This window comes from Macaca nemestrina, chromosome 6, assembly GCF_043159975.1.
Source record: "Macaca nemestrina isolate mMacNem1 chromosome 6, mMacNem.hap1, whole genome shotgun sequence".
In the NCBI taxonomy this organism is placed as follows: domain Eukaryota; kingdom Metazoa; phylum Chordata; class Mammalia; order Primates; family Cercopithecidae; genus Macaca; species Macaca nemestrina.
Genome location: NC_092130.1, coordinates 2,797,624 through 2,825,531, shown reverse-complemented (window position 1 = coordinate 2,825,531; position 27,908 = coordinate 2,797,624). Strand labels below are relative to the sequence as shown.

Sequence of the window (27,908 nt, the reverse complement as noted above, 5' to 3'; positions counted from 1 at the left end):
TCCCCGTCCTCTCTCGTCGGCGATCGGGCGTCGCTCCCCTGGACTAACCTCCCTTGTCCCATCTGCAGCTTTTCGCTCGTCTGCATCTTCCTGGGCCTTCGTGCAAGGCAGAGACCTGGTTCTAAAGCGAACGGAACGGAACCGATTCCGTAAGTTCATTCAGCTCCAGAATCCACCAGGTTCTAGATTCTGATGAGCGCGCCGAGGTCGGCGCGAAGGGGCCTCTGGGAAAGGTAGTTTCCGCGCCTGAAGCCGGGGGGCGGGGCCCTGTTCCCGCAGGCGCAAGGCAGCACGGTCTCCGCCGATTCTCCCTCTGGGAAGTGGAGTCTGGCCGGCGGAACCGCAGCAGCCCTGAGACTTGTGGGAATTCGGCCCAACGGTTCCCAGGGCAACGCGCAAGCGCAGTTCAGCTCCCGGCTGCAGACTCCAGCTCATTGTGTTCCGACTGCGATGTGGCGCTTGCGATCTCTCGCCGCCGGCAGAGGCTCCTCGAAGGGCGACACGGGGGTGACCAGGCACGGTGGTCAAAGCCGCAGAGGGAGAGCGGGAGCGGTCGTGAGGTCGTCTGGGGAGAAGGGCGGAGGCAAAGCCGAGGAGGTGCGGTTGTGGTCCCTTCTGCAGGACGCTGATCCAATGCCCCAAACTTCCCGGAATGTATGTCTGAGATTTGATCCCAAACAGAGAGAGGGAGGACGGCCAGGGGTGGTCATCCTGGGCTTGGGGTCGAGTCTGTGAGTGCCTGTGGAGGAGATGGAGCCAGGGCCTCTGGCCTGTGTCTTGGAGCGGACTCTGAGAAGCCCCGGGTTTCCGCTCAGGTGGTAGATACGCGCCTGGCGTGGTTCCGAGGCCGGAGGCGGCCGGTGCAGCAGCCCCCGAGGGACCCGGCGAAGCGGCAGCGGCGGGAGGGGGTTGTGTGTGATTAGGGCTCCTAACCCTTCCCTCTCCCCTCTCCCAACTCACACAAACGCCGCTTCTGCCCACCTGTGACGCCAGGCCACCCAAACTGGGCCCCAGAGAGTGAGAACCCTGAGGCCAGAGAAGGGTTTGCCTGAAAGGCTGCAACAGTGAAGAGCCAGCCTTCCTAGCCTCCTTTTTGAGGAGGAAGTCGACGACCCTCCTTTTCCTCTTCTCCTGTCACTCCCAGATAAGGCAGCTGTTCCAAAGCCGCCGCGGGAGAGCGGAGCGCTCTTCCAATCCAATCGAACCCACACTCTGCCCTCAGTTGCCTCTGCCCATCGCTCCCACCTTTTCGGGTACATCCTGGTGGATTCTGGAGCTGAATAACTTGTTAAAGAGATAATTCTCGGCCGGGTGCGGTGGCTCACGCCTGTAATCCCAGCACTTTGGGAGGCCGAGGCGAGCGGATCACCTGAGGTCAGCAGTTCGAGACCAGCCTGGCCAATATGGTGAAATACCGGTCTCTACTGAAAATATAAAAATTAACCGGGCGTGGTGGCGGGTGCGTGTAATCCCAGCTACTCAGGAGACTGGGGCGGGAGAATCGCTTGAACCCGGAAGGCGGAGCTTGCAGTGAGCCAAGATCATGCCATTGCTCTCCAGCCTAGGTGACAGAGCGAGACTCTGTCTCAAAAAAAAAAATTCTCTTGAGATCGCCCAGTGAGGCTGAAGGGAAAGACCAGAGGATGGGTGGAAGGCATGAGATCTGGGCCTGGAACAGGCTTTCTGCAAGGAAAAGTCAGTGTATGGTAGGAGAGAGAATGGGGAGCAAACAGGAACCAGAACACTCACTGCCTGGGGTCCTGGCGTCCTCCCAGGATGTGAACGCTCTCTACCTCACTCTGGACTGCTGTATGAGAGCTTTTGACCCAGTCCTCTCCTAACAGCAGGTGTGTAGACCCTTCTAGCCTGAGGAGTTCTGCAGATGTGAAGCTCCACACCTGCTTCCATAGCACTTTGCCTGTCCCTAAGAGGGCTCATCGGAGAAGAAAGAATGGCTGTCAGCCACCTGCCAACCATGGACCAGGTGAGTGGGGGTCTCTTCCCCCTAAATTGCTTTCTGGATTTGAAGAGTGTGGCATGTTTCCTTCCTCAGATCGGGAGCTTTTCTCCCAATCCAGTCCCACCCAGACACTGACCTCAGTTGCCTCTCCCCAACCACCACCCACCCCCTACCCTCACCCCATATCTGGCTCATCCTGGTGGGTGTGGGTATAACTTGCTAAAGGTCACATATATGTCACAGCTGAGACTGGAACCCAGGTTCCTGTGAAATCAAAACCTGTACTCTTTTCACTAGCAAGTAAGATTAGGGGTCTGAAGTGGTAAAGGCATGTATTAGTCCCTTTTTGCCTTACTCTGAAGAAATACCTGAGGCTGGGTAATTGATAAGAAAAGAATTTTAATTGGCCCACGGCTCTGTAGGCTGTACAGGAAGCATGGTGTCAGCATCTACTTCTGATGAGGCCTTTAAAAGCTTCCAATCATAGCAGAAGGTGAAGGGGGAGCAGGTGCATCACACGGTGAGAGAGCGAGCAAGAGAGAGAAGTGGGAGGTCCTAGACTCTCAAACAACTGGATCTCATGTGAACCAGCTGAGCAAGAATTCACTCATCACCAAGAGGACGGCACTAAGCCATTCACGAGGGATCTACCCCCTTGATCCAACACCCCCACCAGGCCCCACCTCCAACACTGGAGGTCACATTTCAATAGGAGATTTGGAAGGGACATACATCCAAACCATATCAGGGCAGGACCTCACACAGAGCTCAAAGAAGGGCATCGTGGGAACACTTTTTTGAGGAGGTGTGACTTACTAGACTCTTTTATGAAATTTGGCTTTTTTACCAATGAAATTATTCAAAAGACTATGCTTCCAAAAAGTCCTATAATTTCCTAAAACACTTGAACAGTCCTAGCATCTTTAGAATAAGAATATGGACTGTGCTTTGAAGGAGACAGCATTCATTTGGGCATATACATTCTGATAGATTTGGTTAAATTGTTCTAATTCCTTCACATTTAAACCTCCCCAAGGACTGGAATGTGTGGCAGGAATCACTGGAAAGGATGACCAGCTAGGTGGGAGCGCCATGTTCAACATAGCACAGCTCACTGGCTGCTCCCCTCCTCTTGGCTTCTGACTTGTCACTTGGGACCTGTCTCATGCACCACTTTTTCTGTGAAACCTGTCTCCACCCACAGTGCCAGTCTGCTGTGATATTTTCCTTCCCTAACCTTTTCCTCAAAGTCACTATTGGTGTCATACAATTTATCTTGTGTTTATAAGGCTGCCTTAATTTTGTTGCCATTCAACAGACATATGTTAGAGCTGTAAAATGTGCCAGGAATTATGATCTGGGTTACAAATACAAAGTGAACGATAAATGGTCCCTGACAAATGGGTTCATGGCTTCCATCAGAGTGTTTCTTGACTGCCTGCCATGGGCCAAGTATCTGGGTGCAGGTAACAGAAACCTAATTCAGACTGCCTTAGGCAGAAGCAGGCACTTATTGGAAAGATATGGAGGTGTTTCCCCAAAAGCAAAAGCAAAGACACAACTGGATGTTGACTATGGAAGTGGGGTCTACAATAACCTGAGAGTCCTTTCTCACGGACCTTTGGATCCTTCTCTGGGCTTCTGCTGACCTCTTCTTTCTCAGTGAACACCAGCTCCCTTAACTTCTCAGCCAACTGGGAAGACAAGAGCTGTAATAGCTACTGGATTTTACATGCTAGGTCAGGTTTCGGGTACACCTGTGTGTCAGGACAGAGACTTTCCTCTGTGACCCCATCTCACAGTTTCTATGAAAGGGACTAGTTCTAATCAGAAGGAACAAGGTCCTATTGTGTAGAATGACTAGTTCCATGGGACCCATGTGTGTATGCACATATGCACACGTGTGCGTGTGTGTGTCTGTTGAGGGTGTGTGTCACAGGGTGTGTGGGGGTATTTGTGTGTGTGTGGGTGTGTTCGGGTGTGTGTGTGCTTGCGTGTGTGTCGTGTGTGTTGAGGGTCTGTGGGGGGATGTGTAGGGGTGTGTCTTTGTATGTGAGTTTGTGTGTCTCTGTGTGTGTCTCTATGTTTGTATATGGGGGTATGGGTATGTGTTGTGTGTATGTGTGTGTGCACTTGTGTGTGTCTGTGTGTGTTGGTGTTTGTGTGTGTATGTGGGTGTATGGATATGGGTGTGTGTGCACGTGTGTCTCTGTGTTTGTGTGTGCCTCTGTGAGTTTATGTGTGTTTGTATGTGGGGGGGTATGGATATGGGTGTGTGCGCTTGTGTGTGTGTGTGAATGTTGTGGGGGGTGTGTGTTGTGTGTGTATGTGGAGGAGTATGGGGGTGTGTGTGTGTGCTTTGTGTTTGTGTGTAGGGAGTGTGGGTATGGGTGTGTATGTTTGTAGGTGTGTGTGTGCACGCTTGTGTATGTGTCTCGGGTGTGTGTGTATGGGTGTGTGTTGTGTGTGTGTGTGTGTATGTGGAAGGGTGTGGGTGTGTGTGTGTCTCTGGGGGAGTGTGGGCATGGGGGTGTGTGTGTTTGTGTATGTGGAAGGGTGTGGGTGTGTGTCTCTGTGGGGGAGTGTGGGTATGGGTGTGTGTTGTGTGTATGTGTGTGTGTGTGTATGTGGAAGGGTGTGGGGGTGTGTGTGTCTCTGGGGGAGTGTGGGTATGGGTATGTGTGTGTATGTGTGTGTGTGTGTGTGTGTCTCTGTGGGGGGGTGTGGGTATGGGTATGTGTGTGTATGGGGGTGTGTGTGTCTGTGGGGGAGTGTGGGTATGTGTGGGTATGGGTGTGTGTTGTGTGTATGTACACCCTGAAGAAAAGCAGGAGTTGCTGAGCAGCCGCAGATAGGTGTTGAGTACATGGGCCGTGTTCCAGATGTGGGGAAGGCCAGGAGATGTGGAGACAGACAGCCCACATCTTGGAGTTAACAGTCCCGTGGGGGAGACAGAGTAAACCAAACATCACAATAAATTGGGGCAGTGTCTTGATGGGTCCTCATAGACAACTGCAGGAGCCGTCAGGGAAGGCTGCGCTGAGCAAGCAGTCTATGCTGAGACCTGCATAGGATTTGGTCCCCTGGGGTGAGGGGAGAGGCAGGGCTAGGCGGTGTGAGGGAGATGGAGAAAATGTTCTGGGCTGAATGGATGGCAAGTTGGAAGTCCCAGTGCTGAGGAAGCCTATCTTCACCACCATATATGTTTCTTCAGAGTGGGGAGCAACGTCTAGTCCAAAGCTAGGCCCCTAGGAGACCCTGAAGAGTGACTAACTTGCCACAGAACGCCAGCTCCCTGTGTGCCAGCAGTCCTGTAAATCTCCACAAGCTTCTAGAGGCTGCCAGTCTGTTTTCTAGAGAACCATGTGCATGGGTAGCCCCTGGTCAAGGAGAATGAATTTGCTGTTGCAGGAATCGGTGACCTTCAAGGATGTGGCTGTACTCTTCACCCAGGAAGAGTGGGGGCAGCTGAGCCCAGCCCAGAGGGCCCTGTACAGGGACGTGATGCTGGAGAACTACAGCAACCTGGTCTCACTGGGTAAGTGGGACCCCTGCAAGGTTACTCTTCACTTTTGGGGATCTCTTTAGGACCTTTCCATTGACACCATATAGAAGATTCGGTTGGACCAATTGAGGACGCTGTCTTCAACGGTGCTATTGATACTTACCTGTCCTTGGTGTCCTGGGCACAGGCCTCTTTTGGAGTCCACTGCGGACGCCTCAAAAGTGACTAGGGTCAAACGCTTTCTTTCTGGCAAGGAGAGGAACATGGGAACAGATTGTGTCAGGCCTCAGTCATCTTTTCCTCCCGCTGGGAACATACCTGGCCCTGCGCTTTCCTATCAAGTCCTCTTTTCCAGCAAGTTCTGAGGACCAGGCTTTGTCTTTGCAATGATTTTTATCTCTTGTATAAACAGATGTGGTTTATTTTTGTCTCCCCTTAAAAACAGGACTCTTAGGACCCAAACCAGATATGTTTTCCCAGCTAGAAAAAAGGGAAGTGTGGATGCCAGAGGATACCCCTGGAGGCTTCTGTCTTGGTAAGAATCATGTGTGTGGGAGACACCGGGAGGAGCCCTGCTGGGCAGGGAAGGCTCCGTAGGGAAGGCAGTGAGGCTCGCAAATGCACCAGTCTGTGAATTGAGAAAAGAGCCTCTTTCACCTTTATTCACCTTAATACCTTGTTACTACATTTGTTCTAGCCTGCACTGCCAAAATGTAGCAGGCCTGGACCCTCCCAGCAATGATTTTTCTTCTCTCCCTCTTTGGCACAGATTAGTAGAGTCTCTGGTCTAGAAAAGACTCAACTTCATCTGGGCAGTTCTCCCCACAGCCCATTCCTGGGTGTCCTGTTCAGCATCTGACAGTGCAGTCTATGCCTGCCCTCTCTCATGAGGAGCCACAGCATGGCAGCTTCTGGTCTTAGGAGCCAGTGTTCGTGTGCCTGCTAGGTATCTCCTCCAGCTACACGTTGTACTTTCCTCAGCTACCTCCATATGTGTTTGCCCACGTGGATTCTTTCTCTTCTGCGTTTTGCCGGCCTAGTAAGTAGCACAGATTTGTTGCCTGGGACATGACAAAAGACATGACAGTTTGGTGATGGTTACTTGTCTTGAGGAGCTCATTGTATCTGGTGGCTTAAGGGCAGTGATGTGTTTTGCTCCCTTAATCCCCAGTATTCTAGAGTGCTTAGTACCTTACCCAAGACTGTAGCGTTTCACTATCAGCTAGCATTTTGCAGAGTGTCATGTATTTTTACAAAACTTTTGTTATAGATTTTCCACAGTAACCCAGTGTAGTAGGCAGGAATTTATATCCTACAATAAATAACTGTGTACCTGGAATATCTAGAACCCAATCTGTTATGGAAATTAAATTTCTTTTTTTTTTCTTTTTTTTTTTTTGAGACGGAGCCTCCCTCTGTCGCCCAGGCTGGAGTGCAGTGGTGCAATCTCAGCTCACTGCAACCTCTGCTGCTTGGGTTCGAACAATTCTCCTGCCTCAGCTTCCTGAGTAGCTGGGACTACAGGCTTGCGCCACCATGCCTGGCTAATTTTTGTATTTTTAGTAAAGATGGGGTTCCACCATGTTGGCCAGGCTGGTCTCGAATTCCTGACCTCAAGTGATCCACCCACCTCAGCCTCCCAGAGTGCTGGGATTACAGGCATGAACCACCTCACCTGGCCAGAAATTAAATATCTTAATTCTAAAACTCACTTGGCAAAAAACTTTTTAAAATATATCCAATGGCATTCTGAATAATCTATGAATCTGTATGTTCTATTACCAAACTAAGGCATTTTAAATATTTTATTCTGTATTATGCAAATAGTCTTATAACAAAAATGGAGGCAATTAAAAGAAATTCATCCACAGTTCTACCACCTTGGCATCACTGTTTTTACCTAAATCATTCAATCATCCATTCATTCATGATTCAAGGAGTCTGATTCTTCATTGCACCCTTGAGAGAGGAGTATGGAGGGAGGTGAAGAAGACTTTTGTGCCTACAGAGATTTCATAGTCAGGTGTGGGTGATGACGTGGAAGTACAGCCAGCGACAGTTGAGTGTACCCGGGCCCCTCCCCACACTCTGTTTCCATAGTCATGATTTCTGAGTTTCCTGGAGATGCAGCACTGAGGCTGGTTTGTGAAGGATGATTAGCAGTTAGCCAGTCAGACATTAAAGAAGACTTAATTTGTGACTCAAGAAAGTTTTATAGCTTTTCCATTTCCTATTAAAATTTTATGTGTATATATAATTTATGTAAATTTAAATATATATTTTATATAAATTATTCCGTGAATTTATTTATATTTAAATAATAAATTTAATGTATAATTTATATAAATTATATGTGTGTATATATATTTTTTAAGACACAGTCCCCTTCTGTTACCAGGCTGGAGTGCAGTGGTGTAATCATGGCTGTCTGCAACGCTGAACCTCCTGGGCTCAAGTGATTCTCTTGCCTCAGGCTCCTAAATAGCTGAGACTATAGGTGCCTACCACTGCCTGGCTACTTTTTATTTATTTTTTATTTTTTATTTTATTTGAGATGTCACCCAGGCTGGAGTGCAGTGGTGCAGTCTCGGCTCACTGCAACCTCCGTCTCCCAGGATCAAGTGATTCTCCTGCCTCAGCCTCCCAAGTAGCTGGGATTACAGGCACACGCCATCTCGCCCAGCTAATTTTTTGTATTTTTACTAGAGATGAGGTTTTGTCATGTTGGCCAGGCTGGTCTCAAACTCGTGACCTCAGGTGATCCGCCCCCCTCAGCCTCCCAAAGTGCTGGGATTACAGGTGTGAGCCACTGTGCCTGGTCTTTTTTTTTAGTATTTTGCCCAGGCTGATCTCAAACTCTGGACTTCAATCTCCTGCCTCAGCCTCCTAATAAAGTTATATTTTTAAAAAATAGATCTTCTATTTTGTTTTTTGTCCACTGGGAGTTTCTGCTGTAAAGAAGTGCTGGTCATTTCCAAATAACTAGTCTTGTCACTTGTCAGTTCCTAGTTCATATTGTTACTTCCTAATTCATATTCATTCTCAAAATATTTGTTGGATTCATTTTTAGTTTTTTTCTCTTATTTCTGTTTCATTTCTTTTTGTTTGTTTGTTGTTGTTGTTGTTTGAGATGGAGTCTCGCTCTGTCACCAGGCTGGAGTACAGTGGCACGATCTCGGTTCACTGCAACCACTACCTCCCGGGTTCAAGCGATTCTCCTACCTCAGCCTCCCAAGTAGCTGGGATTACAGGTGTGCACCACCATGCCCAGCTAATTTTTGTATTTTTAGTAGAGATGGGGTTTCACCATGTTTTTGGCCACGATGGTCTTGATCTGTTGACCTCGTGATTCACCCACCTCGGCCTCCCAAAGTGCTGGGATTACAGGCGTGAGCCACGGCGCCCGGCTTCTGTTTCATTTCTTAATGACTGGCTAAGACATCAAAGACCATAGAACACTGATAATAGGTTTTCAAAGAATTTGATCTAGAAATTTTCCATTGTTGCACTAATTAGTCATGGTTTAGAATACACACTTTTCGTGTGTGTGGAGACAAGGTCTCAGTATGTTGCCCAGGCTGGTCTCGAACTCCTGGGCTCAAGTGATCCGCCAGCCTCAGCCTCCCAAAGTTCTGGGATTACAGGTGTGAGCCACCGTGTCTGGCTGACACTTATTTTTAATCATACTAAGAAAAAGTCCTTGGTAAATACCTTTCCTTCTTAGTTTTTCTATTCTCTGTGCCATGAGCTAGGGGAAGGGGAGAAGAAAGCTGACATTTGAGCACCTGTGGATCAGCACCCTGCTGAGAAATTTGGAGGGATTTGTGTTCGCTTCCCCTTTTAATCCTTACAACCTGTGAGGCAAGGATGACTGACTCCACTTCGCAGAAAATGGAGCCTCAGCTGCTGAATGAAGTTGGACTGACGTAATGCTGCTATTAAGAGGCAAGTCAGGGCTAGCATGAAGCCAGCAGGAGACTCATCCAGCCCTTCAAGTGTTGCACTTTCTTCCCTTCTCCAAAATTGTTTTAATTACATATAAATTGTTTACTCACCAAACGTACAGAAAACTGATTCCTTAAGGCCAGGCGCGGTGGCTCACGCCTGTAATCCTAGCACTTTGGGAGGCCGATGCGGGTGGATCATGAGGTCAGGAGATCGAGACCATCCTGGCTAACACAGTGAAACCTCATCTCTATTAAAAATACAAAAAACTAGCCGGGCGTGGTGGCAGGTGCCTGTGGTCCCAGCTACCCAGGAGGCTGAGGCAGGAGAATGGCGTGAACCCGGGAGGCGGAGCTTGCAGTGAGCCGAGATGGAGCCACTGCACTCCAGCCTGGGCGACAGAGTGAGACGCTGTCTCAAAAAAATAAATAAATAAAAAAGAAAACTGATTCCTTAATTGAGGAGTAGCTAATACCTTTTATAATTTCTTCCTTATTTATTAATCTGTTGAGGTTTATTTTTGCTACATCAATTGTATGTTTTACTGTTTAGCTTTATCTTTTTTGAGTTATAAAATGTATTAGATTACAACTATGTATTATCTATGATGTTAACATTGTATATTATGTCCTCTTATTTCCAATTTTATCTGAACTTTTTTTTCTTAAATTTGCTTAGAATTTCTTTTAAAGAACCATTTCTTTTTTTTCTTTTTTTTTTTTTGAGACAGAGTCTCACTCTGTCGCCCAGGCTGGAGTGCAGTGGCGTGATCTTGGCTCACTACAACCTCAGCCTCCTGGGTTCAAGCAATTCTGCCTCAGCCTCCTGAGTAGCTGGGATTACAGGCGCGTGCTACCACGCCCGGCTAATTTTTGTATTTTTAGCAGAGATGGGGTTTCACCATGTTGACCAGGATGGTCTCCATCTCCTGACCTCGTAATCCTCCCGTCTCGGCCTCCCAAAGTGCTGGGATTACAGGCATGAGCCACCACGCCTGGCCTTAAAGAGCTGTTTCTTATTTATTGCTCTTACATGTAATTTCTACACACACCATTATCATTTCTTTGTTTCACTACAAAATAATTTTTTTTTTTTTTTTTTTTTTGAGAGGGAGTCTCACTCTGTCACCCAGGCTGGAGTACAGTGGCGCAATCTCGGCTCACTGCAAGCTCCGCCTCCCAGGTTCAGACCATTCTCCTGCCTCAGCCTCCTGAGTAACTGGGATTACAGGCGCCCGCCACCACGCCCGGCTAATTTTTTGTATTTTTAGTAGAGACGGAGTTTCATTGTGTTAGCCAGGATGGTCTGATCTCCCAACCTCCTGATCCGCCCGCCTCAGCTTCCCAAAGTGCTGGGATTACAGGCGTGAGCCACCGTGCCTGGCCAAAATAAATGTATTTTGAATATTGTACATCATGTATACACAGCCCTTGTTTGGGAGTTTCTTTGCGGGTATTCATAGATGTAGAGGTACTAGATTTAAGGGTATATGCTCCTTCAACTTTACTAGATATTCGCAGATTGATCATCAAATTAGTTGTTCCAAATTATACTAACAGTTGATGCAAATTACTGTTACTTAACATCCCTGCCCAAATTTGGAACTATCAGAGTTTTAAAAACTTCTGTTAGTCTTATTCCTGAGAAATGGTATCTTGTGGTTTTTATTTACATTTCCTTCATTACCAGTGAGGTTGAACATCTTTTCATATACTTACTGATTATTTACTTTTTGTGACTTACACATTCCTATTCTTTGCCCATTTTTCTATGACAGTTTCTTTTTGTATTCATTCATAGGAGCTCTGTCTGTATTTAGGAATCTGCTTTATCAGTTAATCAGTGAATGTCCGTTATCCAGTCCATAGCTTACCGTGTCTCTTTCTTTGTGAACAGAAGTTCTTATCTGATGAAGTAAAATATATCGGTATTCGTCTTTATGATATTTGTTCTTAGTGCTTTCTGTGTCCTGTTTAAATCATCTTTTCTACCCTTTGATCCATGAGGGAAGGACTTTGTCTTGTTTGCTCTTGTATCTTGGGCAATGCTAGGTCTCAGTATGTATTTGCTGAATAAGTTCATTTCTAATAATTTTTACCTTTTTCTTTTTTTTTTTTCTGTGTGTTGTCAAAAGTTTGTCTTTTTTAATAGACTTTTAAATGAATAAACATGTGACTTTGCTGATCCTTTCTATTTTTGTTTATTTTATTAATTTTTGTTCTTCACTGTTTCCTTGAACTTTTTGGAGTTTATTCTGTTTTTCCGCCTTTTTCTTTCTTTTAAGCATTTATTTTTAATTGAAGTAATACAGGCATTTAATGAAACTCTATGAGGTTTGTAGTGAACAATGGTGGCTCTTCCCCCCACTTCCCCTTTTTGCCCTCTCTAGAAGTAGCCACTCTCTCTTCTTTTAGCTGATTATTTGATATATTTGCTTCCATTTCTCCAAGTGACATGTTTGTGTTGCTACCTCTTGACTTTTCAGTTTTAGACAGTATGTATTGAATTCTTTCTATACAAAGTGAGGCTTAAACTTGGCCCCGGCCCCTTCAACAACTCCTGCTTATTGGATTTCCATTCGCCGTCCTCCCAGTTGTAGTGTAGCTTTGACTTCGTCAATAGTCAGTGTTGACATTCTTAAACATTAGTCATAACTGAACTGTGTAGGAAATTATGACAACTTTTGCTTTCCTAAGCAACGTATTCCTAGAGTTCATTAGTTCTTAGTTGAGTTTATATTGATCATTAATTTGATCTCAGTCCTTCTCTCATTGTCTTCATCTTTTCTGGAGCCTTCTGACCTCCATTCTAGACGGCTCAGCCTTCTGCAGCTGGTGCCCAGCTGGCATCCTGAGAATCCCCTTCTATCCTGGGCCGTTCACTGTGCTGTTCACTGTGTCCTGTGTCTTCTTTCATGGTTTGCTCTCTCCTTTTGGTGGCACACATCTCCTTGTAGCTTCCTCAGGAAGAATGCGAGGAAATACATGTTTTCTACCCTATTAGCTTGTCTGTAGATGTCTTTTTCTCTCCCTGACACTTTATGGATCATTTGACTGGATAGAATTCAGCACTGAGAATCATTTTCCTTCAGAAATTTCACATTACTCCATTGTTTTCTGGACCTCAGGCTGCTGTTAAGAAATCCAAAATCACAGCCGGGTTCGGTGGCTCACGCCTGTAGTCCCAGCACTTTGGGAGGCCAAGATGGGCAGATCACGAGGTCAGGAGATCGAGACCATCCTGGCTAACACGGTGAAACCCCGTCTCTACTAAAAATATAAAAAATTAGCCGGGCGTGGTGGCGGCGCCTGTAATCACAGCTACTCGGGAGGCTGAGGCAGGAGAATGGCGTAAACCTGGGAGGTGGAGCTTGCAGTGAGCTGAGATCGCGCCACTGCGCTCCACCCTGGGTGACAAAGTGAGATTCTGTCTCAAAAAAAAAAAAAAAAGAAATCCAAAATCGCTCTGTTTCTTAATCATTTGTAACCTGTTTTTCCTCTCTGAAAACTTGCAAGATCTTCTCATTTACTCCAGTGATCTTAAATTTCCTGATGTTCCCTGCCGTGGATCTATTTTTATCCACCAAGCATTGGTGAGCCTTTGGCTGAGCATTTAGTGAAACTTTCCATCTAAAATTCCCACCCAGCCAGGCATGGTGGCTCACACCTATAATCCCAGCACTTTGGGAGGCCGAGGCGGGTGGATCACTTGAAGTCAGGAGTTTGACACCAGCCTGGCCAATGTGGTGAAACCCCATCTCTATTAAAAATACAAAAATTAGCTGGGTGTGGTGGCAGGAGCCTGTAATCCCAGCTACTCGGGAGGCTGAGGCACAAGAATCGCTTGAACCCGGGAGGCGGTGGTTGCAGTGAGCTGAGATTGCACCACTGCACTCCAGCCTGACTGGAATGCCGGGCTGGACAACAGTTGGGCAACAGAGTGAAGCTGCGTCTCAAAAAATAAAAATAAATAAGTAAAATAAAATTCCTGCCCATTGGCATTAGGACATTTTCTCTATTATTGTTTGATTTCCACTTTCAGTTTTTTTTTTCTTTTTCTCTTTGCGGAATACTTGATACTAATAATGGACACCCTAGACTGGTCTCTAATTTTCTTATTATTGAAATTCTCATCTTTTATGCTCTTTTGTGTACATGCTTTTTGTCAGGTTTCCACAACTTTGTCTTCCAACTCTTCTGCTGAGGTTTTTAAAAATAATTCTTACTCAGCTTCATCGAATTACAATTACATGGAATAAAATTCACCAATTTGAAGTGTAAAATTTGATTAGTTTCGACAAATTTATACAATTTGTACCCATCACCAAGTCAAGGAAAATAACATTTTTCTTTTTTCTTTTTTTTTTTTTTTTTTGAGACGGAGTCTCCCTCTGTTGCCCAGGCTGGAGTGCAGTGATGCAATCTTGGCTCACTGCAAGCTCCACCTCCCGGGTTCACGCCATTCTCCTGCCTCAGCCTCCCCAGCAGCTGGGACTACAGGTGCCCGCCACTGCGCCCAGCTAATTTTTTGTATTTTTAGTAGAGATGGGATTTCACCGTGTTAGCCAGGATGGTCTCGATCTCCTGACCTCGTGATCCACCCGCCTCGGCCTCCCAAAGTGCTGGGATTACAGGCGTGAGCCACCACACCCAGCCGATAACATTTTTCTTATCCCCCGAAGTTCTGTCTTAACTCCTTGGCTGTTAATTCCCTCCCCTGCCCACAGCTCCTGCCAGCGACTAACCTACTTACTGCCACTGCGAGTGCCCCTCTCCAGGATTTCATGTGAATGGAGTTGCACAGTGCATGCTCTTTCTGTCTGACTTCTTCACTGGCGTGATGTCTTTGAGGTTCATTCCTGTTGTTTCACATGTCAGCAGTTCCTTGCCGTTGCTGAGTAGCCTCCCACTGTATGGATGTACCACGGTTTGCTCGTCCGTTCATCACTGGTGAGGATTTGAGTTGCTTTCCGTTTTGGGCTAAAGCCACTGTGAACATTCTTGTGTAAGTTTCTGTGGACATGCTTTTTTGTAGGCATATGTTCTCACTGGGGTAGTTGCCTAGGAGTAGGATTGCTGGTTGTATACTAAGTGTGTGTTTAACTCTGTCATAAACTGTGAAACTATTTTCAAAGCGACCATTCCATTTTGTATTCCCATGGCTATGTATATGGGATCTGGTTTCTTATTGCACTGGTTAGGACCTCCCGCACAAAGTTGAGTAGCAGCTGTAGTGGGGTGGCTTTGCCTTCTTCCCTTAGTGGGAAAGCATTCAGCCTTTCACCGTTGAGTATGATGTTAGCACTAGGCTTTTCGTAGATGCTCTTCATCAGATTGAGGAAGTTTATGCCCATTTCTGGTTTGAAGTGAGAGTTTTATCACAAAAATATACTAAATTTTTGTCAAACGTTTTTCTCAAACCTTAAGATGATGCTGTCGTTGATAAAAGGAATTACATTGGTTTTTAAGGACCAAGTCAAAGTTGTATTTCTGGGACAAGTATAACTTAGTTTTGACTTACTTATCCTTTTTAAGTATTGCTGAATTGAATTTGTGAACATTTTGTTAAAGAGTTTGCATTGATATTCATGAGCGATATTAGTCTATAGCTTCCTTTCCTTATAACCTCTCTGTCTCTGGTCTCAGAGTAACATTAGTCTTACAAAATGAATTGGGAAATTTCTCCTTCTGTTTTCTGGGAAAATTTGTGTCACAATGCTGTTATTTCTTTATTAAATATTTGGCAGAACCAGTGAAGTCTTCTGGGCCAGGAGCAGAGACTTGTGGGACAGTTTTAAACAGCAAATTCAGGTTCTGTGGCTTTCTTGTCTTCGATGGCTCACAGACTGTAGCCACAGCCTTCTGAAACCCTGACCTCTGTCCCCTCAATTTATCGAGACCCCTGGGCTCTGTTTGGGTCCTGTGCCATGACCTGGAGTCTGCCTCCAGGGACTAAACTGGGGCATCCGTAGGTCTTACCTAGCTTGTTTCCCTTCTCTCAGGGACCACTGTCCTCCACCACCATTTGTCATTTACCTTAAAACAGTCATTTCATACTTTGTTCTGGTTTTCTAATTGTTTACAAAAGGAACTCTCTATTTCGTTTTTGAATTCTCTAATCATTTTTAATTTCCAAGAACTCTTGTTTCTCTGAATATTGTGAATATTGCCTCTTTCAAAAATAAGCTCTTATTACTGTTTTACAGCTAAAATATCTTACATTGAAAGAGAATGATTTTCAAAAACATTTTCTTCTCCCATCATTGGATCCATTTTCTCTAGTTTTCTGTTTGATGCTTTTGGTATTTCTTTCTTGTGAGAGGCTTTCCTCAGCTAGCTAGTAATCCCTCATTGCCTACCCAATTAGACAGCGGGAAGACTAATGTCCTTTTTGGAAGTTCTGGGTAAGTGGGGCTTCAGTCTTCAACACAGTTCTCCAGCCCCAACACAGTTCTCCAGCCCCAACACAGTTCTCCAGCCCCAACACAGTTCTCCAACCCCAACACAGTTCTCCAGCCCCAACACAGTTCTCCAGCCCCAACACAGTTCTCCAGCCCCAACACAGTTCTCCAGCCCCAACACAGTTCTCCAGCCCCAACACAGTTCTCCAACCCCAACACAGTTCTCCAACCCCAAGCATCTTCAGTCCAGAGCGACTTTGTTTTGCTCTCCTGAAAAAAAAAAAAAAAAAAAGCAAGCCTCTAGTCTTTTGCCACATTGAGAAAGGGCAAATCCCCCAGTTCCCTTGAGTTGGGAAGAGGACCTGGGCACCTAAGGGCAGGGTAAACTGACCTTAAAGCAGTCTTTATTTTTATTTATTTATTTTTATTTTATTTTATTTTATTTTTTTTGAGACAGAGTCTCGCTGTGTCGCCCAGGCTGGAGTGCAGTGGCCGGATCTCAGCTCACTGCAAGCTCCGCCTCCCAGGTTCACGCCATTCTCCTGCCTCAGCCTCCCGAGTAGCTGGGACTACAGGTGCCTGCCACTACACCCGGCTAATTTTTGTGTTTTTAGTAGAGACAGGGTTTCACTGTGTTGGCCAGGATGGTCTCGATCTCCCGACCTCGTGATCCACCTGCCTCAGCCTCCCAAAGTGCTGGGATTACAGGTGTGAGCCACCACGCCCGGCCCAATCTTTCTTATTTTATTCATCCTAACTTCCACTTCGAGATGAAATTGATGGGACCAATTCTTGAAACTTGGGGTGATTGAGGAGTGAATTGGTCTAGTGTTTGGTCCCTCCCTGGGTGTGACCCTCTTGACTACATTATAAAGGAGGCTTGGAACATATTACTTGCATGCCACTTCAAACCCTACATTAAGTATTATAACACCATCTTTTTTTTTTTTTTTTTTTAATATGGACCAGTGCAGGTAGGGATATGGCTCCTTAATTCAGCCTGCCCTGGAGTGACCTGGGCCCCAGTGAGCGTGCCTGAGTTGCTCACACCAGAGTGCAGAGTGCTCTTTCGTGCTGCAGGCTAGGTCAGTGCCAGTAAGTCCCGTCTTACTGAACTGAATTAATTCACACCTCAATTAATTTTCAGTGTGGTCAAACGAGGATGCATTTGATGCCCCTCTTCATAAACTCTTTTTGAAGATGAGTGTTATTATGTAATATAAAATATTTAAAAAGTCAAATAATTACCCTCAAAAAATATTTTAAGTCATGTATTCTCTTATATATAGACGTTATGTTTTAATAGATGTCAGTATCCAATAGCTGATAGAAAAGAAAGCTAGAAACTGGTGTTTTTATTGATTATTTTTGAAAGCCATCTCCCAGATTTTTTAAAGCAAACTTTTTTTGAAGTTTATACAGAAACTGTTTTCTGTATACATCTGTATACAAAAAGTACATAGATCATAAATGTCCAACTCAGTGAATTCTTACTGTTTAAATATATCTGCATAGTCAGCACTCATATCAAGAAATATAACATTACCAGCACCCCTTATAACCACCCAGTCCCCTTGCAGTTTCTTTTGTCGTAAAGGTAACAGTTACTCTGGTGACAGATTTGTTGTGCCTGTTTGTAAACTTTAAATCATACAGTATGTACTCTTTCATGTCTGGTTTCTTGCTTTCAACAGTATGTTTGAGATTCATCCTTGTTGTCACTTGGAACAATAGTTGGTTCATTCTCGTTGCTGTATAATGTTTAGCCATATAAACCTGTCATTATTTGTACATTTTACTGTTGCTAGACATTTGGTTCATTTCTAGCTTAGAGCTATTACAAATAGTACCATTATGAACATTTCTTGTGCAACTTTTAGAAAATATTAGGTACACGTTTTCGTTGATTAAATAGCTAGGAGTACTATGATTATGCATATGCAAACTTTAACAGACATAGCCACATGGTTTTCCGAAGTGGTTATACTAATTTATACTCCTACCAGCGAAATGCAGGGTTTCCATATCATCTCTCATACATTTAGTATTATCTTTACAATGTTTTTTCTACCATTCTAGAGGATGGATGGTTATAACTGAAGTTGATCTTCTTCTTTTTAGTATTTCGATGCCCTGTCTTGTAAAGTAACTATACATCTTTGCCCCACTCTCTGTTTTGTTGTCTGGTCTTTTGTTACTGGCTTACAGGCCTGGGTATTAGAATGTAGAATCCTGTCATATATGTGCATTGCAAACGGCGTCTCCCACTCTGGATAATGACGCCATCTGAAAAATACAAATTCTGAATTTTCAGACACCTGAATTCATCAGAGATCTTTTTCTTTTCCTGCCTATGGTTAGCACTTTCTGTGTTCTATTTAGGACATCTTAAGCCCGTGAAGATCTGTTTTCCTGTAGTAGCTCCAGTATTTTGTCTTAAGTACTTAGGTCTACAGTCTATATGGAAGATTGATACTCATTGTTTTCTGTAGAGGTGTCCGGTTGACCCGGGATCATTTGCTGAAAAGCCCATCTTTCCCCCATCGTACTGCACTGTCACCTCTGCCATATATGAGGTGACTGTCACCTCTGCCATATATGAGGTGACTGCATGTCCGTGGGTCTGATTCTGGGTTCTATAGTCTGTTCCATGGGTCTGTTTGTGTACGCATTTGTTCTGGACTCTATTGTCTTTCATTCTTTCTATCTAATCTTGTGCCAACACAACATTGCTTTAATTACTCTAGCATTATAATAAGCCTTACACTTGCTGATGTAAATTCTCCAGTTTTGTCCTTTCCTCTTAGAATTTTAGAATTGGCTATTCAATTTTCACAAAATTCCTGCTGGAATTTTGATAAGAATTGGGCTGAAAGTGTAGATTAATTGGGGACAATTGAGAATTTGAAGTCAAATGTGTTTATTGGGTTGTTGAGACCTTTTTTTTTTTTTTTTTTTTTTTTGAGACAGAGTCTCGCTGTCACCCAGGCTGGAGTGCAGTGACGTCATCTCAGCTCGCTGCAAGCTCCGCCTCCCGGGTTCACGCCATTCTCCTGCCTCAGCCTCCTGAGTAGCTGAGACTACAGTCGCCGCCACCGTGCCCGGCTAATTTTTTGTATTTTTAGTAGAGACAGGTTTTCACCATGTTAGTCAGGATAGTCTCGATCTCCTGACCTCATGATCTACCTGCCTCTGCCTCCCAAAGTGCTGGGATTACAGGTGTGAGCCACAACGCCTGGCCCCCTTTTTCTCTTTTACTATTGTTTTTTCTTCTTTTCTTTCTTCTTTTCTTTTTTTTTTTTTTTTTTTTTTTTTTGAGACAAGTTCTTGCTCTGTTGCCCAGGCTGGAGTGCAGTGGTGTGATCATAGTTTACTGCAGCCTTGAACTCCTGGGCTCAGGCGATCCTCCCGCCTCAGCCTCCTGAGTAGCTGGGACTACAGGAACACATCACCACGCCTGGCTGACTTTTAAAATTTTTTGTAGAGATAAGGTTTCACCATATCGCCCAGGCAGGTCTTGGACTCCTAGACTCAAGTGGTCCTCCTGCCTTGGCCTCCCAAAGTACTGGGATTACAAGCATGAGCCATTACGCCCAGCCCATTCCTTTTCTTTTTTTTTTTTGAAACGTAGTTTCACTCTTATTGCCCAGGCTGGAGTGCAATGGAACGATCTTGGCTCACCGCAACTTCCACCTCCTGGGTTCAAGTGATTCTCCTGCCTCAGCCTCCTGAGTAGTTGGGATTATAGGCATGCACCACCACGCCTGGCTAATTTTGTATTTTTAGTAGAGGTGGGGTTTCTCCTTGTTGGTCAGGCTGGTCTCAAACTTCTGACCTCAGGTGATCCACCTGCCTTGGCCTCCCAAAGTGCTGGGATTACAGGCGTGAGCCACCACACCTGGCCAGCCCATTCCTTTTTTTAATGGTTTGACTTCTGAATCATTGAGGGTGCCATATGAACATATTTCACTGTGATTATTGCTTTATCTATTTTTCCTTTTTATTCTGTTTTTCATTTATACATTTTTAAAGTTATGTTGTGTGCATACAAATGAAAATTTGTTGTATGTTCCTGGAGAATTGACCCTTTTGTCTATATAAAATACTTTAAAGTCTATTTTCTCAAATACTGTGTGATTTGTCTGTTATTAGTATGGATATAGCACCTTTCTTTTATAAGATATATCCTTTTTAATTCTTTTATTATTTCAGTGTCTATATTTTTGGTATTTCTTTTCTAAGTGATATTCAATTATGTTTTATTTGTTTATCCAGTCTCACAATCTTTTTTTTTTTTTTTTTTTTGAGATGGAGTCTCATTCTGTCACCAGGCTGGAATGCAGTGGCATGATCTCAGCTCACTGCAACCTCTGCCTCCCAGGTTCAAGCGATGCTTCTGCCTCAGCCTCCCGAGTAGCTGGGATTACAGGCACCCGCCACCACACCCAGCTAATTTTTGTATTTTTAGTAGAGACGGGGTTTCACCATGTTGGCCAGGATGGTCTCGATCTCTTGAACTCATGATCTGCCCACCTCAGCCTCCCAAAGTGCTGGGATTACAGGCAAGAGCCACCACACCTGGCCCACAATCTTAGTTTTTAAAAATAACTTAGGTAAGTTACTATGTATGGGATTTTATATCTACTATCCTATTATTTATTTTATATTTCACTTACTTGCTTTAAATCCCTTGTCCTTTTTTCCTTCCTTCTATTGGATTAAATATTTTTATTGTGCCATTTTTACTCTGTATTAGTTTGTTAATTAACCTTCTTTACTTAGTCTTTTATTGTTAATGCTAATAAATAAAACCAGCTTATTACTGTCCAAAATAAATTTTTACTTTTAATAATTCCCAGACAGTGGTACAATCTTAAAAATTAACACCATTTTTGGCCAGGCACGGTGGCTCATGCCTGTAATCCCAGCACTTTGGGAGGTCAAGGCAGGCAGATTGTGTGAGCTCAGGAGTTTGCAACCAGCCTGGGCAACACAGTGAACCCCTGTCTCTACTAAAATACAAAAAAAAAAAATTAGCTGGGCATGGCAGCGTGCGCCTGTAGTCCCAGCTACTCAGGAGGCTGAGGCAGGAGAATTACTTGAATCCAGGAGGCAGAGGTTGCAGTGAGCTGAGATCACCACTGCACTCCAGCCTGGGCAACAGAGCGAGACTCGGTCTCAGAAAAAAAAAAAAAAAAAAAAAAATTAACAGCATTTTCTTCCTTCTACCTTTATTTTTGCTATATATTTTAATTCCACATATATTTGCAATCCATTAAGACATTATAATTATTGTCTCATAATCAATTGTATTTTTATTTATCCACATATTTAACTTTTCCATTGCTTTTCGTGCCTTCTTACATTTTCATATTTCCACCTGGAATTATTTTTCTTCTACCTGGAACACATCTGTGTTTCTTTTAATGTAGATCTGCTGGTGACACCATCTCTGTTTTTGTTTGTATGGAAATATCTACTTCATGCTTGATTTTTAGAGATATTTTCTCTGTGTGTTGAATTCTAGCTCGACAGTTCGGTTCTTTCAACACTTCAGATGTTACTTCATTGTCTTCTGGGTTCCATTGTTTTCATTAAGACACTGCCAGTCTTAATTTTGCTTTTTCAAAGGTAATGTATCATTTTTTTTTCCAAGCAACTTTCAAGTGAATCTTTGGTTTTCAGTAGTGCCTAGGTGAATTTTCTTTGTAGTTACCCTTGGAGTTTATAGCCCTTCTCAGAGTTCATTTTTCAGCCTTTTTCTTTTTAAATAGTGTTTGTCTTTTTAGCCATGTGTTACTATGGATATTTTCTGCTTATGTGTTTTTGTAGCTCACTGTTCCTCTCTTCTGCTGTGTTTGATATCTTGTTAAAGATACTGAATTCATCATTTCGGTTACTGTATTTCTCAGTTCTAGAATTTCCATTTGATTATTCTGTTCCAATTCTTTGTTGTAATTCTCATTCCCGTTTCCTTGAACACATGAATCGCGGTTGTTTAAGGTTCACATCTGATAACTCTGGTGTCTGTGTTCTGAGGTTCTTTTTCTATTGTCTGTTTTTCCCTCTTCATTCAATTTCTTAGCACAGCCGGCCTTTTTTTATTGCGTCCCTGACACCGTGTGTGAGGGAGAGCAGAGGCTCTAGATGTTGTTCTTCCAGAGAAGATTTAACTTCCCTAGGAGCAGCTAGAGTGCAAGTAACCATCCTCCTCCAGCCAAGGGCTGAATAGCTGGAGGTTGGTCACAGTATTTGTAAAGCTTTGTCACTGCTCATTTGCCCGTGCTGCTAGTTTTGTAGCCCGGCAGGAGTCCCAGCTGAGAGCTTCACATGTTTATCATGACTCTCCTTGGAAGGTCCCGGTTCTGTTGTACCGAAAGACTGGAAAATTCTGGATTTCTGCTTAACTTTAATCTTTTGCCCTGTAAACCTTAAGAATTCAATAAAATGTTTTGAGTAACAAGCCACTGAGTATTGGGATCCCCTCTCTATATTTTCATTCTCTCCCAAATATTAGACTATAAAGTCGGCCTGGGTGACATCTCATGCCTTCAGACAGATAACTTTTTTCAGTTCAGATTTTCTAGTTGTTTCTGCAGAAATGTTGGTCTGCCACGGGCTACTCTCTTTGGGCCAGAAGTGAAAGTCAGTCCTCAACATTTTGACATTTGGCAATACTGATGTTTAACTTTGACCATTCTTTGTTTTGAACAGGGATATATTATTCTGAGCTCAATAGGATTTTAGTCTTGAAATATGCCTGTTTACCTTTCTTTTCCTAATAAGTAAAGAAGTTTGTTTCTTTGATTCTAAAAAGATACCAGGAGTGCCTTTTTGTAGAAGATTTTCTGGAGTGAGTGGGAAAAGGAGGTAATAAGGATGGCTTGTTCTTGATAGGATTTTTCATGAATTTTGCGTCATCTGTGTTTAGAATCTAGTCCTTAGTATTACATTTTAGCTCCTCTCCTGTTTGCCCTGAGAATACTTGCCAGCAGTGCTTACGGCTGCAGCGTTTATCCTGAGATAACTTTGCCACAAAATGTCTCATGGCACAGTTTCCTCCCCTGGTGTCACGTTATTCATCTGGGTTTGGAGACATTGCTTCCTCACAAGCAATAGGAGGTCCTTATTATTTTAGTAGATATGAGCATTTCACACAGCCTGTACAGCAGCCTGGCTTTTTATTATTCATCTGAATGCTCAAATGAGCCTATATGTTGATTTTAGTTTACTCTAGAGTCAAGGTTTTTTCCTACCAAGTGTTCACTGCTATTTTCAGTGGTTTCTTAAGGCCACATCTGTGTTGTTTTAAAAACCATCTCATTTGAATGGACAGGGCACTTTTCTTCTTGTCTGTTAGCATCATGTGGTCTTTATCCATTTTTTGTTTTTGTTTTTGTTTTAGGCTTAGAAAATCAGATAACTTCCCTATTATCACAAAGAAAATATGTGTTGTACTCAATTCTAAGCCAGGCCTGTGACTTCTAAGATCATGCTTCCAAGCTCTCCTGCCTCATACATTATACATGAGGTCAACCCCTGCCATAGTCCCCTGTTCACCCCTCTTTTCTGTCCTTTCTTGTTACTTCAGAAAATCTTCAAACTCGAAACCTGCCTGTTAGCATTCTGAGCAGGCTCATCATCTCACCTCATCCAAATGCTTTACTAGGGTAAAACGGACATTTTTATTTTTGATGTGTTTCAGACTGGATGACTCTGCCTGCCAGTAAGAAATCTACCCTCAGGGTGGCGATTCCTGAAGAAGAATTGGGCCAATGGACAATAAAGGAAAGGTTCCGCAGCAGCAGTCACTGGAAGTGTGCTAGCCTGCTGGGGTGGCAGTGTGGAGGCCAGGAGATGAGTTTGCAGCGAGCGGTGCTCACTCACCCCAGCACCCCGTCTGGGATTGGTGGACAGGAATGGGATGAATCTGGCAGCACTATGAGCTCATCTCCTCATAGTGCTCAAAGTCAGGGATTCCAGCCTCGCAAAAATGCCTTTGAGTGTAGTGAGTGTGGGAAAGTCTTCTCTAAGAGTTCAACTCTTAATAAACATCAGAAAATTCATACTGGAAAAAACCCAAATCAGAAAATTCATGTGAAAGAGAAAAGATATGAATGTAGAGAATGTGGGAAAGCCTTTCACCAGAGTACGCACCTTATCCATCACCAAAGAATTCACACCGGCGAGAAACCCTATGAATGTAAGGAATGTGGCAAGGCCTTCTCAGTGAGCTCCTCGCTTACATACCATCAGAAAATTCATACTGGAGAGAAGCCTTTTGAATGCAACTTATGTGGAAAAGCTTTTATCCGAAATATACACCTTGCCCATCATCATAGAATACACACTGGAGAGAAACCTTTTAAATGTAACATTTGTGAAAAAGCCTTTGTGTGTAGGGCACATCTTACCAAACACCAGAATATCCATAGTGGAGAGAAACCCTATAAATGCAACGAATGTGGAAAAGCCTTTAATCAGAGCACAAGTTTTCTTCAGCATCAGAGAATCCACACTGGAGAGAAACCCTTTGAATGTAATGAATGTGGGAAGGCCTTCAGGGTGAACTCTTCCCTTACTGAACATCAGAGAATTCATACTGGAGAGAAACCTTACAAATGTAACGAATGTGGGAAAGCTTTCAGGGATAATTCATCCTTTGCACGACATCGGAAAATCCACACTGGAGAGAAACCGTACAGATGTGGCTTGTGTGAGAAGGCCTTCAGGGACCAATCGGCACTAGCCCAGCATCAGAGGATTCACACCGGGGAGAAGCCTTACATGTGCAACATCTGCGAAAAAGCCTTCAGTGACCATTCAGCCCTCACCCAACACAAGAGAATTCATACCAGAGAAAAACCTTACACATGTAAAATCTGTGGGAAAGCCTTTATCCGAAGCACCCACCTTACTCAACATCAGAGGATTCACACAGGAGAGAAACCCTACAAATGCAACAGATGTGGGAAAGCGTTTAACCAGACCGCAAACCTCATTCAGCATCAGAGACATCATATTGGAGAAAAGTGACATGAGTACAGTTTGTCTGGAAGACCTTTGAGACTGAGTAGATTAATTATTGAATGTAAGATAATCCATTCTAGAGGATAACTATGAAAACTTACATCAAGATCGTCACTTTATTTACTGAGGGTCAACTTTCACAGTGTCATGGGGTTTGGGCACTTAAGAATGGCAAATACTCAGCCAGGTGTGGTGGCTCATGCCTGTAATCCCAGCACTTTGGGAGGCCGAGGTGGGCAGATCTCAAGGTCAAGAGATCGAGACCATCCTGGCTAACACGGTGAAACCCCTTCTCTACTAAAAATATTAAAAATCAGCCGGGTGTGGTGGCAGGTGCCTGTAGTCCCAGCTGCTAGGGAGGCTGAGGCAGGAGAATGGCGTGAACCCGGGAGGTGGAGGTTACAGTGAGCTGAGAGCACACCACTGCACTCCAGCTTGGGTGACAGAGTGAGACTCCATCTCAAAAAAAAACAAAAAGAAAAAGAAGAATGGCAAACTCCTCATTATTTAATACTGCTTCAAATAGCAGTACTGTTTGATTTGTCTGAATTACCAAGTATCAGAACCAAAATGGAGCTTCATTAACAGCATTAAAATTGGTTTATCAAATTACATTTTGACTATTAGAGAAACTGTGGAATTGTAAAAATTAAAGTTGAAAAGCAAAGGAACAAAAAGGTAAAATGGCCTACAAGCATTTCACTCTACTAGATTCTCTTCCATAAGAGAGTTGCCACCTTTAATGGAAACCTTAGTCCTCTCCTCACCCACACCACTGACGCCCAGTGTAAAGAAAGTACAGTCACCATGCACCACCACCAATTATTTAAATTACGCTTCCCACCTTCCGCTTCAAACCATCCCTTGTCACATCTCTCTGGTCTGTGTGTCTGCTGGCTTAATCCCTGTAGAATCCCTGTGAGATGATTCATTTGCCCCAAATGACCCTCTCTGACTTAGCAACTCCTAACTGGCTGCATGGTGCCACCTATCACTGCCCCACATGGGGAGCGTGGTGATCTGGTCTCAGTCACAGTCCATGATTTTGAATATCACACCCAAATCCAGCCTTCAGAACTTGGTATCTCTGTCTAGAAGGCACAACTTGATCAAAATTCTTGAGTTACGCATTTCCTCTGGGCTTCAGCTTGACTGACCCTGGGATGGTACCTGAAGGAGGGGCTTTGCCTATGCCGCCTTCACCCTCCAATTCTTCTGTACTTAGTGACTCTACACATCAGTCAGGGACTTGCTCAGCTTCAGGTGCAATGACCCCACCCACTTAAGTTGTAGTTTTCCCAATCACCTCCCTCTGTCATTACCCATTTCTCTATGTGCAATTGCTACAAGAGGTGAAAGCCCCAAGGCCAGTTCTCAGAATGCTCTGACCCGCTCTTCCCCCAGCTGGACAGTCCACTGTGTCCACTGCATTAGAGTACATTTCCTGCTCCCAGGATAAACTGCTGCATCCTGGTCCTTCCCCTGCTTTTTCTAGGTTTCTGGAGGTATTCTATATTCATAGGAAAGCAGACAACTCTGAATTTCTGCTTTTGCATTTGGAAATGGTCATTTCCTCTCCTCCATCTGGGCCTTCCACTATTTAAAGACTCATACTGACAGTGGTGAGAAAAATGTTGAGTAATTCCGTGAGTCAAGAAGAGGTCACTAGCTCCATTGACATTCTCTGGCAAGGGCCATGTCCATGTTCAAAAGTTTGAGTGGTACAGTAGTCCTGCAGGTATGGTTCCTTTACCATCTTTTTTTTTTTTGAGACAGAGTCTTGCACTGTCGCCCAGGCTGGAGTGCAGTGGCATGATCGGCTCACTGTAACCTCCACCTCCTGGGTTCAAGTGATTCTCCTGCCTCAGCCTCCCAAGTAGCTGGGACTACAGGCACCCACCACCATGCCCAACTAATTTTTTGTATTTTTAGTAGAGATGGGGTTTCACTATGTGAGCCAGGCTGGTCTCAAACTCCTGACCTTGTGATTCGCCCACCTCAGCCTCCCAAAGTGCTGGGATTACAGGTGTGAGCCACTGTGCCCGGCCACCTTCGCTGTCTTTAATCCTTCAGTGCTTTCAGTAGAAATCACACAGATAAATAACATCTGTGCTCCATCACACACACACACACACACACAGCCTCTGGGGGCCCTCTCCCTTTCCCTACCACAAGGAATGGAGGAGTCTGCACCACTGCAAGCTGGAACATATCATGCAATGAAGATGGGAGGCCAAGCAAATTATTCTGGAAAGTGAAGTGGCAAGTTCCTGGTCTGTGGAAGTGCTGTCCTTCAAGTTAAGCAACCTGCTGACCCCTCAGAATGCAGCACCTCACCCCCATGTTACAGAAGAGGATATTCTATATCATGGTAGAACTCAGTGGGCTCTGGGTTGCAACACAGACTTGGAAGCTTCCAGCAGCTTCAAAGTCCAAGTAATCTAAATTCAGCCTTCATCTAATAAAGGCCACCTTTGTGGGCCAGCATCTCCTGTTAACTGATCAGCAACTCAGACTTTCTCCCCTATTAAGCTGCATGTGAAACAGTATTTCAAGAGGTTTCTTGGGATTGCCTGTGTCCCATGCCCTCAGAAGTTCATCTGCAGCTTCACACGGCTGACACCCTCAGATTCCAGAGTAAACCTGAAAAAACCATGTTCACTGCTACAGATGTCTGCCTTCACCCCTATCCATGTAATGTGCCAGGTCTTAACTACTACCCCCTTGCCTTGAATCTCTGAGAAGCACGTTTCTAAGCTGAGTTGGTTGGTTGGTTGATTTTTAATGAATGCATGAGAACTACCAGTACTTGGTATGTGCCTACAGTTGAGCCAGGGCCAAGGCCTGCAGCCAGATCAAGAATCTCATTCATCTCAGCCGTGGCTCCAGGAACTATGCATTCAGCAGCATTAAGTGCAGCCTGAAGGCCCCCATCTGCGATGACATTGCATTCTCCCTGAGTTCACCTGCCATCAGGCTTAGGTTTTCACGAAATTAGTCCTCTGAGATGCCTGTTCACTTATCCCTGGCTGGGAAGGGAAAAAGTAAGTCACTGGCCTATTAGATGT

The 27,908-nt window shown here is 44.4% G+C and overlaps 1 protein-coding gene and 1 long non-coding RNA gene across 8 annotated transcripts in view; one reads left to right on the top strand and one right to left on the bottom strand.

Moving 5' to 3' along the window:
* LOC139363685 (uncharacterized) overlaps nucleotides 1-234 on the bottom strand; it is a 41,396-nt gene extending 41,162 nt beyond the window's left edge. Inside the window, exon 1 of the long non-coding RNA XR_011624407.1 lies at nucleotides 49-234. This is a non-coding gene — a long non-coding RNA (uncharacterized lncRNA). The remainder of the gene's footprint in view (nucleotides 1-48) is intronic.
* On the top strand, nucleotides 176-25,454 carry LOC105484016 (zinc finger protein 454). 7 transcript variants are annotated; one of them, XM_011745157.3, is made up of 5 exons: nucleotides 176-597; nucleotides 1,848-1,984; nucleotides 5,372-5,498; nucleotides 5,911-6,000; nucleotides 23,516-25,454. In XM_011745157.3, exons 2-5 carry the CDS (start codon nucleotides 1,952-1,954, stop codon nucleotides 24,844-24,846), a joined length of 1,581 nt encoding a protein of 526 aa, XP_011743459.1. In that variant the 5' UTR covers nucleotides 176-597; nucleotides 1,848-1,951; the 3' UTR covers nucleotides 24,847-25,454. The 7 variants fall into 7 exon arrangements, with proteins under 7 accessions (XP_011743459.1, XP_011743458.1, XP_011743457.1 ...); XM_011745156.3 differs by having other exon boundaries at nucleotides 1,845-1,984; XM_011745155.3 differs by having other exon boundaries at nucleotides 176-654.
* Nucleotides 25,455-27,908: the final 2,454 nt, after the last annotated feature.